This window comes from Cupressus sempervirens, chromosome 6 (genome assembly GCF_028749045.1).
Source record: "Cupressus sempervirens isolate cs-2001-9-10 chromosome 6, ASM2874904v1, whole genome shotgun sequence".
NCBI lineage: Eukaryota > Viridiplantae > Streptophyta > Pinopsida > Cupressales > Cupressaceae > Cupressus > Cupressus sempervirens.
This window is the reverse complement of record NC_143123.1, coordinates 284,265,605-284,280,301: the sequence shown is the minus strand read 5'-3', so window position 1 is coordinate 284,280,301 and position 14,697 is coordinate 284,265,605. Positions and strand designations below refer to the sequence as shown.

Below are 14,697 nucleotides of genomic sequence, written 5' to 3'. Positions count from 1 at the left end.
TGGTTAAGGGAAGTATGTAATCTAGGTGTAGTGTTGGACTATTTGGAGTAGAACTATGGTCAAATTGGGATATAGCTTGTAAAAATGATGTGAATAGTGAAAAACAACAATTATATCTTGTCCATGAAACAAGAATAATAAGTCCCAACACAACAATTTAGATTATGTAAAAGGTGGGAAAGAATAGATCAATTATGGAAAAGATTTGTCCATAATGATGTGAGAACATTATATATTGCTGTATGTTTAATAATGCTAATGCAAGTTTTATTGCAATGATTAAGAATTGTAATCAATAAATATACCTATCATTAAGGAAATCAATGCAGAGTTACGATTTTCCATTAATGTTAGTAAAATAAGGGTTACACTTATAATAGAGATGTTGCTAAGAATTAAAATATGAAGTTTGTCCTAAATTCAGTGTGTACACACACACACACACACACACACACACACACACACACACACACACACACACATATATGAGATGTCCTTTTTGAATAACATATTTAATAGCCACATCTATTTAAAACATCATTTGTAAAAATAAATTACTTTTCTCTTGTTCTCTTCTTCATGAAAGTTAAATAAAACAATGAGGAAACACAACTCTCAATACAACTAATTAGAAGTAAAAGTCTAAAACTGAAGACAAGAATGATTTGTATACAAAACATTTCTCCGTAATGGTCTAAATACATGACATATTATTTAATGACTAAGATTGTATTGTGACCTTTATTTGAACAATGATCGTGAAATAATTCTTTCATCATTAAGGGCATCTCATCCACTTTTGTAGATGTGTCATGCATAAATTTTGTAACATTTTCCATCTGCATTATTTCCATTTCCTCAACTTAGCCAATTGACAATGCTCTATTCTCCATAACTTTAATTATAGTTGTACATGACTCTTTAATTATCAATAGGTACTTGTCAAACTCAATCTAAAAGAAATCATTTGAGGCCACTAAAGTAGTCGAACAAGTATCAATAATGCTTGAATTTTGGTTTGAGACATCCATAGCTAAAATAGTAACATGCAAACTTATAAACAAACATCAACATATAGATACAATCAAAATAAAAAAGTATTAGTAATTAGCGTAGTTGTTTAAATGAATAATGCTCAAAATAAAATAAATAAAAATAAAAAATATTTAAAATCAAACATTTATATTGTAATGTTAGGATTGCCTTCCACGTTACAAACATTATAAATATATTTTCATGAAAAATACTTAAGGAAAACACAAATCTAATTTAATTAAATAGTGACAAAATCTAAACTAAATATATGGTTAGTCTATTTTAAACAAATTGTTAACTTTGATCAAATATAAATTTTATTAATATGGTGATTTTTCCATTTGCATTAATAAAACACACACACACACACACACACACACACAAACCAAAACTATTTTGAAATATGAAAATCTAAAATTAATATGAAACATGCAATTCTAAAATTAATTTGAAATATGCACATTAAAAACATGCAAATGAAAAGTATTATTAAACATAAATCAAATAGATTTTGAATGCAATTTTCAATCTAAATAATTTTGAATGCAATTCTAAATTTAAATGAAACTTTTTGAAATTGAAATCTATATCAAACAAGAATATTACAACTAATTTTGAAACTAAATCTAAATTTAAATGCAAAACTTAATTACAAATAAAAAATAAAGAATGCAAATCTCACTTGCAAATAACTTGCTCCAAAACTTCTATCTACTCCTCAAAAAACTCCAATCTAATCCTCTTCAAAAACTCTCCACCTCTTCCTTCTTACAGAAACACAAAATGAAAATGAAATAAGGAGCCCCTATTTGATAACTTGTGAGAGACCCCTAGTATCCCCAATAGATGTCTCTTGACATTCCATGAATTTGTTTCAAGTTCCCCCACTTCCCACAAAAATAAACATGAATATGCATGCAAAAGTATATTTAACAAACAACAAAATGTGTCATAGTTGAACCGTTTAAAAGAAACTATTTCTGGCCTATTATTTTTACCCTATTTCTTCGGACTTACTATTTCAGGCCTATTACTCTGGCCCTATTTTTGGGGTCCTAATATTTTGGCCTAGCCATTTGGCTTCCTATTATTTCAGCCAACTATTATTTCATGAATATTTTTTTGTTTTATAATGTTATAATTTTATATTTAATTTAAAAGTTTGTAATTGCTTGCTTTTCTTTTTCTCTACATGGCATATTCCTTGGCAAATTCCAGTGATGGGATTTGTTGTTTCCATTGTATATGCTAAGAGACATAACAAGTGACTTGCCAGTAAGAGGTTGTAAAATATTAGGAGTGATTTGCAATCTACTTGTAGAATTTTGAGAAGCCTAAGTTAGGGTGCTCAAGTATTAGGTCCTTTCTCCTATTAATACTTTTGAATTCATTAGATGTACAAAACATGGTTGAAAATGATCTTATGATAATAAGTATAGGATGCCAAGTTATGTATTCAATTTTTTAAGTTTTTAAGAAATTTTTTTATTTTTACAAAGAAACAGTCACTAATTTTGTAACCATCAACAAAAGTGTAACACATCATAACAAACGTCAAACAATCTAGTTGACACAATATAGTGATAGAATAAGGCAACCATTATTTATTGTGACAATAGCCTACAATCGCAACATAAACAAAATCATTTTTTCTTAATCAGACTATGAAAATAGATATCCATATCATTTTAATTAGAATAAATAAATAAACCCATGTAAATCACTTATGTCTATGTGTGGAATGTATAAGAACAGTCTTGCAGCAGCAATCTAATTTACCATCATGATATGTATTTTATGTTCATTCCTATAATGCTCTATTTCTATACTGATATTATTTTTCCTTGAAAACCAACGCCTTCATTATATAGTCTTGAGCATAAAAAAGAAAACCAGCGAGGATCGGGTGCTCATGCAAACCCCATTCAGCCTACTTCAAATGTCAATAAATTATGAGTATTGTTATATCGTTAGCAGATAACAGTAATTAAGAAGAAGAAATTCTTAAATAACATGCACAATTTATGAATAGTCAGATGACAAGCACCATATGTGTCAAACTTTTTCTCAAAATAAGAAGTTAGTTTTCACTGTTTAGATGTTGCTTAATAAGATCCACAGTGTGGTTGGCAGCCCAGGTTGAGCCAGCCTTTGTACAACAAAAGGCATGCGTGTGCCCCTCTTTTTCGATGGCCAAGCTAATCCCTGGGGCTTTTTGCGAAACCTTTACAATCACATATAATCAAGAATATAAGATGAAGCCCATTGAAATTTGCAGCTATAAGAAAAAATAAAATGTTATGAAGAAGCAATATCCAACAAATAAATATCGATATGTTGCTATTCTACATGCTTAATTCAACATAATGTATATCAATACATTTAAGACACTAAATGGGGTCTTGAACATGTACGATTCCCTCACAAACATGCATAGAATTTAATTGAGTTGAAAGGCTAAAATTTGTGGAAAATACAGAGGAGCAAATAGTATGAGAATATCTAAGAATTAATAGATAAGTAGTAATGAAGTATTATGTAGAGATTAAAAACAGAATGGAATACATGATCTATACCTCTTCAAAAAGAGAAAGTGGCCCCCAGTGATCATCGTTGCCAAATAGAAGAGCTATTTGATTTTCCTTGTCTCTCATAAATGTCCAGTCTGGAATTTCCTGAAGCTGATCCCAAAAAAAAAAAAAAGAATATTAGAAACATATCAGTAGTATTTCATTAAGATCCCAAAGTAAGCCCTTACTTTATTTATAGATGTTCACACAAACCAATAGATCGACTCCATCTTTAAAATGTTATATTGCTTAAAACTAAGCCAAGTTGTTCAGGTTCACGTATAGAAAGCACAATTTATTGAATTTTTTTTTCACTCGGGTTTGGTAGGTTTTGGATACAGCATTGAAAAAAATAATAGCTATTTCAAAAAGTAGTAACTTCACAAAATATAGAAAGGCAGGAATACTTATTTTCTTTTGTGTTGTTATTATGGTTAGTGTACCTGTAGCTTTTACATTGAGAACTCGAATAGTTTATATATTAATTTTTTTCCAGCCCTTGAGACATTGTTTGCAACACCGCCCAAGTATTACTAGGACTTCAAGTTTTCCATACATCCCAGGTTTGCACTGGAACCTAGTCAGGATTTCTATCTTGTAGTGTGTTGGGGTCATTAGACTCATAACCATACATGGACTATACTCGGATTGAAGCTTAATGTACCTTATAAATATAGCAAAAGGTGAATATTGTGGGGTAAGTAATGATAACTCCAACTGTGCCATAATGTAATAGTCGTTGAAGTACATTATATAAAGAAAATTTTACGAGTATGATGGACTCCCTTAACTTTTCAATTAAAAGAATAATTTGTAACTTTCTTGCATACAGTGAACTCTAATAACATAAAACAAGGAATTAAAAACTCTTTATTTATTTAGAGGAAAAATTTATTTGATTTCTATAATTTTTATTGAGGGTCCAGGCAAGTTATTGGTACTTCTGAATGCCACTTGAATTGAATAGTTGGAAAAAAAATTTGTAATTTGGAACACATGTTTGACAAACACGAATAGTAAGTGCACATTCTTGTGAACAAAAAGTTTACTCGAGAGAGTATTTACATCTGATCTTGTTCTAAATTGTATAGAGGAATAAAAGATCGAAGGTGTCATTAAGAATTCAAACAAACAGAGATTGATAGTTTTAGATATGGTACACATGCATTGGAATCCACGATACCCTCTAATGGCAAGCACCTTTAGTTAAGTAGATTACTGTTCTCAAATACCCTTTCAACCGCAATTGTCTTTTAAATTGTTTATCTAAAGCTCTTCGGTTTTGTAGGTTTTCAGATTATTAAATTAAATAACTCCATCTATAGGATGATTTTACATGTTGAGTAATTGATTAAAATAGACATATAATGTGGTGATGAACTTAGTGATAGTTTGTAGGGTATTGCATTCAATTCTTCTAAGGAATCCCATTGTTTGGGCATTGGAGTAATGTAACCTTAGAAGCTATCTCAAATTGGAGTAACCAGTACCTTGTGAAACTGGGTAACGAATGACTTTTCTTGTCCTCAAATCGAGTTGAGGCTTTAAAAAAATGTCTAAGGCCTGGATAGAATGCTAGAACGTTTAATTGTTACAAGTTAGGTAGTCTTGATAAAATTATAGTGTTGCTAGTTGCTTAACACAAACATTTCAAATTTAAACTTTTTCATTAAAATTAGAAAAAATCCAATTAATAATGTTTGTTCACAGAGGTGAGCTGCCTTTAGCTAAGCCTCTTTGTTGATCTGCACAAGTTTTCTTTAGACCTTTTCCAATGTGCCTATACTTATTTTTAGCCCATCCAAGCTAGGAGTTGTGATGCCACCACGTTGGAGTATCAAATATAAATATTTTCCTGAATCTCATTTTACTTTGTAGCTGATTTGTCCTCATCTGGCCATCAATTTCAACTTCCAAAAACATCCGAGTATAGTGACTCTAGGGTTTCTACATGGAACCGTAATTTGGTAGTCTTACTTAAGTTTTTGGTTTATTTTATTACATAATGTATACTAGCTAATTTTCAAATCTCTTCCGGAGTTTGGCAAATTATATGAGCTTTCCATTTTTTCATAACATGCTATTTCATTTTACTTCAATAATTGTGAATTTAGATATTGATTGTTGTGTCAATTATTGGTTACAGTGCAAACTGCTCCTCACCCAGTATTTGCAACTACATTCCCACACTAATTTAGATTAGTGGCATCAAAGCTTGTTTGCTCATGTATCCCACATTGCATGTGATCAAGGAGTTAAGAATTTGGATTGAAGACAAGATGGTCAAGTTACCTTCCGCTGAGGTGCACACAACTGCAAATTGCAAAAGAAAGGGTGGACTCATCAGGTGGTAGACCACTTCAAGGTGTTGGTTGAAGATGCTTTAAAAGGTAACATGAAGACTTGATGACAAAATTCAATCAGCTGCTCCATGTAATGTCCACATTCTAGCAGGTCTTTGCATTTGGCCAGGTCAATTCATCATTGCAACCCTTGTGCGCTGACAATGAGATATGAGATTTGAGGGTCTCAGTTGTGGACTTACTATTTTTAGTAAGTCAAATTTGGTCACTTGCCATATTTGGCTTGGTCATCACCTGCATTGAATGGAGTTTTTAATTGGTTGCATTCATATTTATTAATTAGTCACTAAAGTTACATTATTATAATTACACTATTATATTTAATGTTGTAAAATGATGTTGTGTTGATGAAGCTTCTTAAGTGAAGTTGCATTTGGGAAACTAAGTGTCATTTGGGGGTTATAAATATGAGCCCATTGTGAAGGAAAAAGCATCCGATTATCCAATTATCATTTTCTTTTGTTGATTTGGTGAGATTATTTGAGGTTATTGATTTCTATGCCCTTGCTGAAGTATAAGGGGTTTAAAAGCTAAGAAGTGTTTTTTTTATCACTGCTGAGGGAAAGTGATTCAATTACATTGGTAATTATATCTGATCTTCTTTCTATATTAACTGTAGCTGGAAGACATTGTTGTGTGGGGACTTAATTGCATCAATTTGTGAATTGGGAAGAGTTTGTGTACGGGTCTGCTTTGCTGGCATTGACTTTTTCCAGCAAATTGGCAATTCTTTGGCATCAGATTATTTGCATGTGGCACATCTCGTGGTTTAAAAGGCACACTATGTGATCGAAAACTACAACCTTGGGCCTGTCTAGGGTGATCATATCTTTGTTTCTTTTGGCACCATTGCTAGCATTTTCAGGCTGCAGCAATATTTAGATTCTGGGCGTCTACGAAGTCCCTGGGCAGCATTGGAGATTATTTGCAAATTCTGCAAATTCTGGGCATGTGAATTCAGCACCTGTAGACACCATTCTTTGGTTACCCATGTCAACCCCTGCAATACATTAGGGAGGCATTTCAGTTTGGCTATATTGGACATCAATTTGGGCAGTTTGTTGAAGTCCCTGTCACTACTGTTATCTGCAAACTTTCTTGGGCTGTGATTTGAAGCTAGACACCATTATTTCAAGTCTATGGTTGCAGGTTCATGTCACTCTGATTTCCTTGTACATGTGGTAGTTGAAATTTGAAATAAGGATTTGCAAATTGTCCATTCCTTTGTCATTGGCTGCTTGTTTGAATTGCTCTCATTCAAATTTATCCATATTTGAGGAAATTCAATAAGCATAAAAGTTAAAACATAAGAAAAAAAGAAGATATATACATTTTGCAAATTATCTGCATGTGGTAGATCTGGTTATGACTCATTTCAGTGGTATTAAGATTGTTGGCCAAGTGTTTGACAAAACGTCAAATAATTGAACATCGAAGAAATTAGAGTTAGACAGAGCTATAACCAGCCAGGGAGGGTTATTACACTCCAACAGAATTGGGATACCACACAACACAACACAGAATGAATGGCTAGACCATTTGGTGGTCACAGGCCTTTTATGATCATATAAATTCTCAATTTTTAGGGGAAATTTGATGCATCTCTTACTGTATGCTTATCAAAATTGGAAAAGTATTTTTCTCTAAAATTATTTTTTCAGATTCGGAACAAGTAATTATCGCCCTCATCAAGGCTGTGCCTTGTGCAAAAATCATGGAAGAATAAGTTGTTTTCAAGGGACAATTGCATGACAAACCATAACAGTTGTGTAAGAAATTAGAATCCTTTCTAATTTTGATCTGTTTTTCTTTCGATTTTGGATGTTTGATAGTTTGTCAAACACTTCGCATGCAAGGTCTGATTTCTGATTCTGGGTTCTTATCTTATGTTTAAAGTTTGTTTTCAATGTTGATTTTTTAGATCTGCTGCAAATGTACTAAGCACTACTGATTGGTATGTGCATTCCAAATGCAACATCCTCTTAGATTTATATATAGAGAATATACCATGAGTAGACATGTCCCTTCATAGGACATGTCTATTCATTAATCAAATTATATATATATATATATATATATATATATATATATCATTCTCATATAACAACCTTGTACCTCAAATATAAAGAACACACATATATATAAATTATATCTTATATATAATAGGTTTATCCAACTGAAGCTATCAAACATCAACACTCCCTCTTAGCTTAGAAGGATAACTATATAAGAATAAATATTACTTCAACATAATATTACAAATAAATTTTTTGAAGGATATCTCATTTGATATCTCAAAAGATTGTCACCATTTAATATCGCATTTGATATCACAAGTATTGGTTTTCCAGAATATCAACACGTGATATTCCCCAAATACTCAAAAGGTTTTGATATCACATCTGATATCAAGAGTATTGGTCTTCCAGAATATCAATGATATTCACCAAGTACTCAAAATAAGGTTTGATATCACATCTGATATCAAGAGTATTGGCCTCCTAGAATATCAATGATATTCACCAAATAATCAAAATAAGGTTTGATATCACATCTAATATCAAGAGTATTGGCTTCCCAAAATATCAATGATATTCACCCAATAATCTTTGAGTAATGGCCTTCCACAATGTTGAGATGCAAGACATTCACCCTATACTCAATTTATTTGATCTCATATTACAAGTTACTGTAAGATCGTCGCCTTACAGTAACTTCTACAAATACAAGTGACATCATTTGGGAGTCGTCACTTCCTCATGATGTACACAGGGGGTAGGTCCATTAAAATCACATAGTCACGAGGTATATTCATATATCACAATCCTCTTGACTGCTACAATTTATTGATTACTGGAGAATCCATCTCAACATGGTTTACTCTCTCCGAATTAATAAGAACAAGATCACTGAAGGTCAATTGAATCACATCCTCTGTCTACTCCCTCTCTTTCAAGGTTGTCTCTAATGAAATGTCAAACTCCCTCTAAACATCAATCTTCTGAGCTTCTTATCTAATCTTTCCTTTAACAAAGTCTCAGACTCCCTTTGAATCTCAATCTCCCTCTGAGTTTGATATCAATCTTCCCTTTCCTTTAATGGGTTGATGCTCAATGCCTCAAATGCCTTCATTGTCATATGCCTCAAATTTATCTTGGAGGCAGTGAATATTTGTTAGATAGCCTATTCCAATATAATTCCTTGCACACTTTTCAATGCAAAACCTTGTACCTTTGTCCTCTTTTTATCCTCAATGGCCCTTATTATATAACCGCGATGCTGGCCTAACTTGGTCAATCCTAGTTGTTGACCTTAACATTTTATATGTGCCACATCACTTGATGTTTCGGGTCATCGGTGGGTAGATTGTGTTTACCATATGGGGTAAATAGATTAATGCATACAAACAATAGACAAGAATATGTAACAACAATACTCCTTTTATTATTTGTATATATGCCGAAGAGATTACATTGTGCTTCCCCTCATGATTACAATCATGATCCAAAGTTGTACATATACCATTCTGAAGAACCTTCCTGAAGGAGCCCGTTGGCCACATGTCGGCTACAAAACAATTACTGACTACATGCTAATCTACCCGTCGGTTATTTTATAACTTTACCGACAACATCATCCCCCCCAAAAAGAAAAGTCATCTCTGGACGACAATTACAAAATATCCACCCGTGCCGCTTTCTTTGCTTCCAACTCCTAGGTACACCGAGCCAAGTGTCATTGTACTGCCTTCAACTGGATGATCAGCTCCTTTGAGCTGTCTATGTATCCACCAAGACAGGTTCACGTCCAACACCTACTCCAAGTGCCTCAAAGTGTATCACCCCTCTCAAAAGGCTTGCTCTGTTGTTCTTTCCACCTCTGGTACACACGCACTCCATGCTTATAGTAGCTCCAAGTCTCATCAACTTGTCATACTTCCCACGGCTGATAACTGAACCGACAGGGGTCTAGGGGGCAGCACCCCCGCCACCAAGACCAAATTAGCACTCTCAAACACACACAAAACTCCATGGAACACACCTTTTGGAATACAGTGTCTACCAATGCCTTGGATGTAGGATCTTCTTCATTCGCTTCAGGCTAATCTTCCTGATGTAGAGACAAGTTGTATGGTGTCATTACTGTGCAAGGGTTGTATGGTGTTCATAACACATTTACCTAAGCAATTGCCATAATAGGAAATCCGTATGGTGGAATTCTTTGTCGACTCCTCCTGCTAGCCATACGGTTACAGTGGGGTACCTTAAAGGACCGTACGGGTTTCACTATGCTCCTCCTTACCGTACGGTAGCCTTCAAATTGATGTTGTACGGTAATGGTAGTCCAAGTACCGTACGGTGACTTTCACCTTCCTCCTTACCGTACTTAAAAGGGTTGTACAGGTTTCACTACACTCCTTACTGTACGGTAGCCTTTAGCTTGATGCTGTACGGTAATGGCAATCCAAGTACCGTACGGTGATTTTCACCTTCCTTAGGAAAGCCGTACAGTGACCGTACAGTGATTATAACTTCATTTTTTTTTCAATTTTTTATTTTTATTTTTGAACTTTACTGCTTCTTGATATTCATTGATGACAAAACAGTTCGCGCATGATATATTTTTAACTTGGAACCGTTCACTATTTATGGGATTTCCTGCTCGTCCAATGTCCATAAACTTTATTGCTTCGTTATCACCTACTTCCTGGATTTGGTATGGTCCAACCCATTTGACTTTAAACTTTCCTGGTTTGATTTCGTTTCGTCCATCATACTTCAACACCAGCTGTCTTGGTTGAAACTTATTTCATTTTAGGTGTTTATCATGCCACACTTTGCGCCTGGTCTGTGTCACCTCCATGGCCAATTGTGCCTGCTATCATCACTCATCAAGTTTATTTAAGTTACACGATCTCTCCCTCAGGTTTTCCATATCACCCAATTTGTTCTCGAAACTCGGTACCATAAATTCCGTCTTGCCGTCAATAACTGTACTCTTGATTTTAGAACCTTCACTCCGTACTGTTGAAGTTTTTATTAAGCCCTTCCTCTTTGTTTCATGTGCAAACCGTACGATGTGTTTTCCTTGCTGCCGGCACCTTTCTACTAATTTCCTGGTGTGGTGTAACCTTTTCTTTCCGCGGGGTTCGTTCAGTGTACCGTACGGTGGAATCTTTCCTTTTTCTAAGTTCGTACTTTATGTTCTTCCCTTTAGCTTTTGTCGTAACCGCCTTTCCTTCTTTTGCTTCTCTGTATTCCTTTGGACATTCATTTCCCTCTTCTTTCTCACCTTCGTCAACCCTTAACATATTACAGCTTGGAAAAAGCTCGTAATCCTCCATTTGCCAGTGAAAAAGGTTGTTCACTGAATCCAAATCATCATCTGTCGATCCACCTTCCAACCATAGGACTCCTTTCTCATCGGGTTCCAATCGTTGCTTTTCTTCATCCTCTTCTTTGGAATCAGATGATACGGCTTCTTCGCCCACCATTTGTGTGTGTAAATCAATAATGAATTTTCGTCCTTTGTCTCCATTAAAAGTATATTCTTCTTCCAGTCATGCTTAACCTTTGCTTGTACAAGCCATCCTCGACCCAAAATGGTGTCATATCCTCTCCTTTTCACTAGGATGACGAAATCAAGTAGGAATGACTGTGTTCCAATAGTCACTGGTTGTGCCATCAGGACCCCAAGAGGTTTAATGTCGTGTTGGTCTGCTATTAGTAATTGGAACGTAAGTAGCCACAATGTCGGCTATCCCAACTTCTTCTAGGTATCTTCTGGTAGGATGTTTACCCTTGATCCTCTATTCACAATTGTGTCTAAAAGGACCGTTCCTAATATACCCATCTCGATGACCGCCGGATGCCATCTGGATGTGGGGGCTAATAGTATTGGGTCCGCTGCACTTGCTCCACTTTCCTTTTCCCTTCCATGTTCTCTTGGTAGTTTAGCAGTCAGGGCTATGTTTGTGAGTGTTGTCCGTAGTTGAGGCATTGTGAGGATCAGATCATTTAACTTGACTAGTATTTCAATTTGTAATATCTGTCATATGATGTTTTGTTCTGTGCAGTTCCTTGTTGAGATACCGGTAGTGTCCTTCAATTGTGATTTCTCTGCCTACGTCGATTTCTCAATTTCCGCCCGTGTTTTTAATCTCTTCTTTTCTTCTGTCGGGTCGGGGTACAGTTTTGCTTGTTTCCGTGTGATTGCTAGAACCTCCTCTTCGTTCGTCCCGATGGTGATCAAATTGACTCCTGATTTTGGGCACTTGGCATCTTCATGATCTCCAGGACTGCACCATCTGCATAACAACTTTGGTGCATTTGTTGATGTACAATTCCGTGCAAAGTGGCCCCACAAATTGCATGCTCGGCATTGAACCATCAGGTGGCTATTCACATCGTATTGAATTCCAGCCCCCATTGTTATTGTTGGTATTGTTTTGCCCTCTTCTATTATTTTTGTACCCACCCGAAGTGGCACCATCATTGTTAGTGTTTCCGCTCCCTCCTAACGCGGAAGCCTCTTGTGTCAAGTGCACTTGTTGATGCCCTCTTGTTTTCATATTGAAGGGGCATTCTTTTGTGGAATGTCCCATAATTTGATAGATATCGTAGAACTGGTTTTTTGGACAGGATCCCTCCGTGTGACCTTCTGTCTTACATTCCGTACACCATAGCTCGTTTCCCTTTGTCTCTTTCTGCATATTCTTAAATTCCTTCATCATTCTGATCATATCCTTCTAGAGACCTCGGACCTTCTTACTGCCCTTTTCGTCACCACTTCTATCTTCTTCCGAAGACACGTCATTTGAGTCAGATGAGCTACTTTTCTTCTTCTTTTTCGTTTTCTATTCACCCTCTAAATCCATCGCCCGATTTTATTCTTCAGTGTATGATGATGGAGGCACAATCTTCATTTTCTTCCTTAACTCCGGGCATAGTCCTACAATGAACCATCGCTTTTTCAGCCCATCTACCAGCTTACTTTCCATTTTATTTATTAACTCTTTTAGTTTTCTGGCATATACACGAACTGTTTCATTTTTCCCTTGCTTTGTGGTGTAGATTTCTGCTACAATCTCCTTGTCGTCTTGCAGCAATTGAAATTCGGTGATAAACTCCTTTTTAACTGTAGCCCATGTAGTTAATTTTTAGGGATCAGTGTCAACAAACCAATCAACTACTACACCTCTTAGGGTTGCTGGAAATTGTCGGACCCATTCATATGTGTCAGTTATGCCATTCACCATCCAAATTGTTTCACATGTCTTACAGTGTCTGATTGGATCGGCCGTTCCATCACCATCAAACTTTGGCAATTTTTCCTTTGGTCCAGCCATTACTATTCGAGTTGGAGGTACTTGTTGTGTACCTGCGCTGTTTTGCACTCCCGTGCTGTTCTACACTCCCGCACTGTTCTGTACACCCACATTGTTCTGCACACTCACGTTGTTCTGAACACCCACGCTGTTTTGAATAGTCGTCTTATTTCCAACAGTCGCATTACTTGGTGAAAAAGGGTTTTCCTCAAGCGAAGTTGTCTGTTCCAGAAGTGTATCACAGACGAAGAGTTCACTTCACGCTCGTGCTTTCTCGGCACTCCGAGCCGTGCGAGTTAATTCCCTTCTATCTGGATTTTCTTCCCTTAGCGTATATAGGTTAAGAAATTCCTCCCTTGTTTCTTCCACCAAAATCAACCGCTGTTGAGTCTCTTCCAACAATTCCTCGGTGCTTTGGTGTCCGTCGGCAATCTGTTGAAACCTTTGTCTGTGTTCGGCCTGTTGTGCCAAAATTAAATTCCCTTGTGCGGTGTGTATTTCATCTTTTTCCTTTAGCTTATTCTTATTTTTGTTTAGCTGATTCGGCATTAATCTTCATTCCTTTGCCTTCGTTCCAGGTCCATGGGGCAACGACGCCAAATGTTTACCATATGGGGTAAATAGATTAATGCATACAAACAATAGACAAGAATATGTAATAGCAGTACTCCTTTTATTATTCACATATATGCTGAAGAGATTACATAGTGCTTCCCCTCATGATTACAACCATGATCCAAAGTTGTACATATACCATTCTGAAGAACCTTCCCAAAGGGGCCCGTCAGCGACATGTCAGCTACATAACAATTACCGAATGCATGCTAATCTACCCGTCCATTGCCTTCGCTCCTTCGTGCATGCTAATCTACCCGTCCATTAATCTTCATTCCTTTGCCTTCGTTCCAGGTCCATGGGGCAACGACGCCAAATGTTTACCATATGGGGTAAATAGATTAATGCATACAAACAATAGACAAGAATATGTAATAGCAGTACTCCTTTTATTATTCACATATATGCTGAAGAGATTACATAGTGCTTCCCCTCATGATTACAACCATGATCCAAAGTTGTACATATACCATTCTGAAGAACCTTCCCGAAGGGGCCCGTCAGCGACATGTCAGCTACATAACAATTACCGACTGCATACTAATCTACCCGTCCGCTATTTTATAACTTTACCGACAATAGATTATTACTCAAATAACATGTTGAAAGTCTGACTCGCATCCCATCTTTTATATTATAATTATTTTTATATTCTTTGTTTTGGTACACCAACATAGTCTCTGTGTTTTGTCAGAATCAGTATTGAAGGACGAAGTTATTGTCGAAGTCAAATTGACAGTGATCTTCATAACCCTCAGCAAACCCAAAGCCTTCTCATTCACTTCTC

The 14,697-nt window shown here is 35.7% G+C and overlaps 1 protein-coding gene across 10 annotated transcripts in view; it reads right to left on the bottom strand.

Annotated features, from left to right (window-relative positions):
• Positions 1-2,700: 2,700 nt before the first annotated feature.
• Positions 2,701-14,697, bottom strand: part of LOC149552323 (alpha/beta-Hydrolases superfamily protein) — a 260,629-nt gene continuing 248,632 nt past the window's right edge. For 7 of the 10 annotated variants that reach the window (XR_016352899.1, XR_016352901.1, XR_016352903.1 and 4 more), the window contains 2 exons: positions 3,612-3,716; positions 2,701-3,259 (listed from right to left, as the gene is read on the bottom strand). Coding sequence is in view for 5 of the 10 variants with exons in the window: in XM_089787851.1 (XP_089643977.1) it covers positions 3,116-3,259; positions 3,612-3,716 (249 nt within the window). In the remaining 5 variants the exon portion in view is untranslated. The remainder of the gene's footprint in view (positions 3,260-3,611; positions 3,717-14,697) is intronic. The other 3 variants (XR_016352900.1, XR_016352902.1, XM_089787850.1) reach the window with 1 other exon arrangement.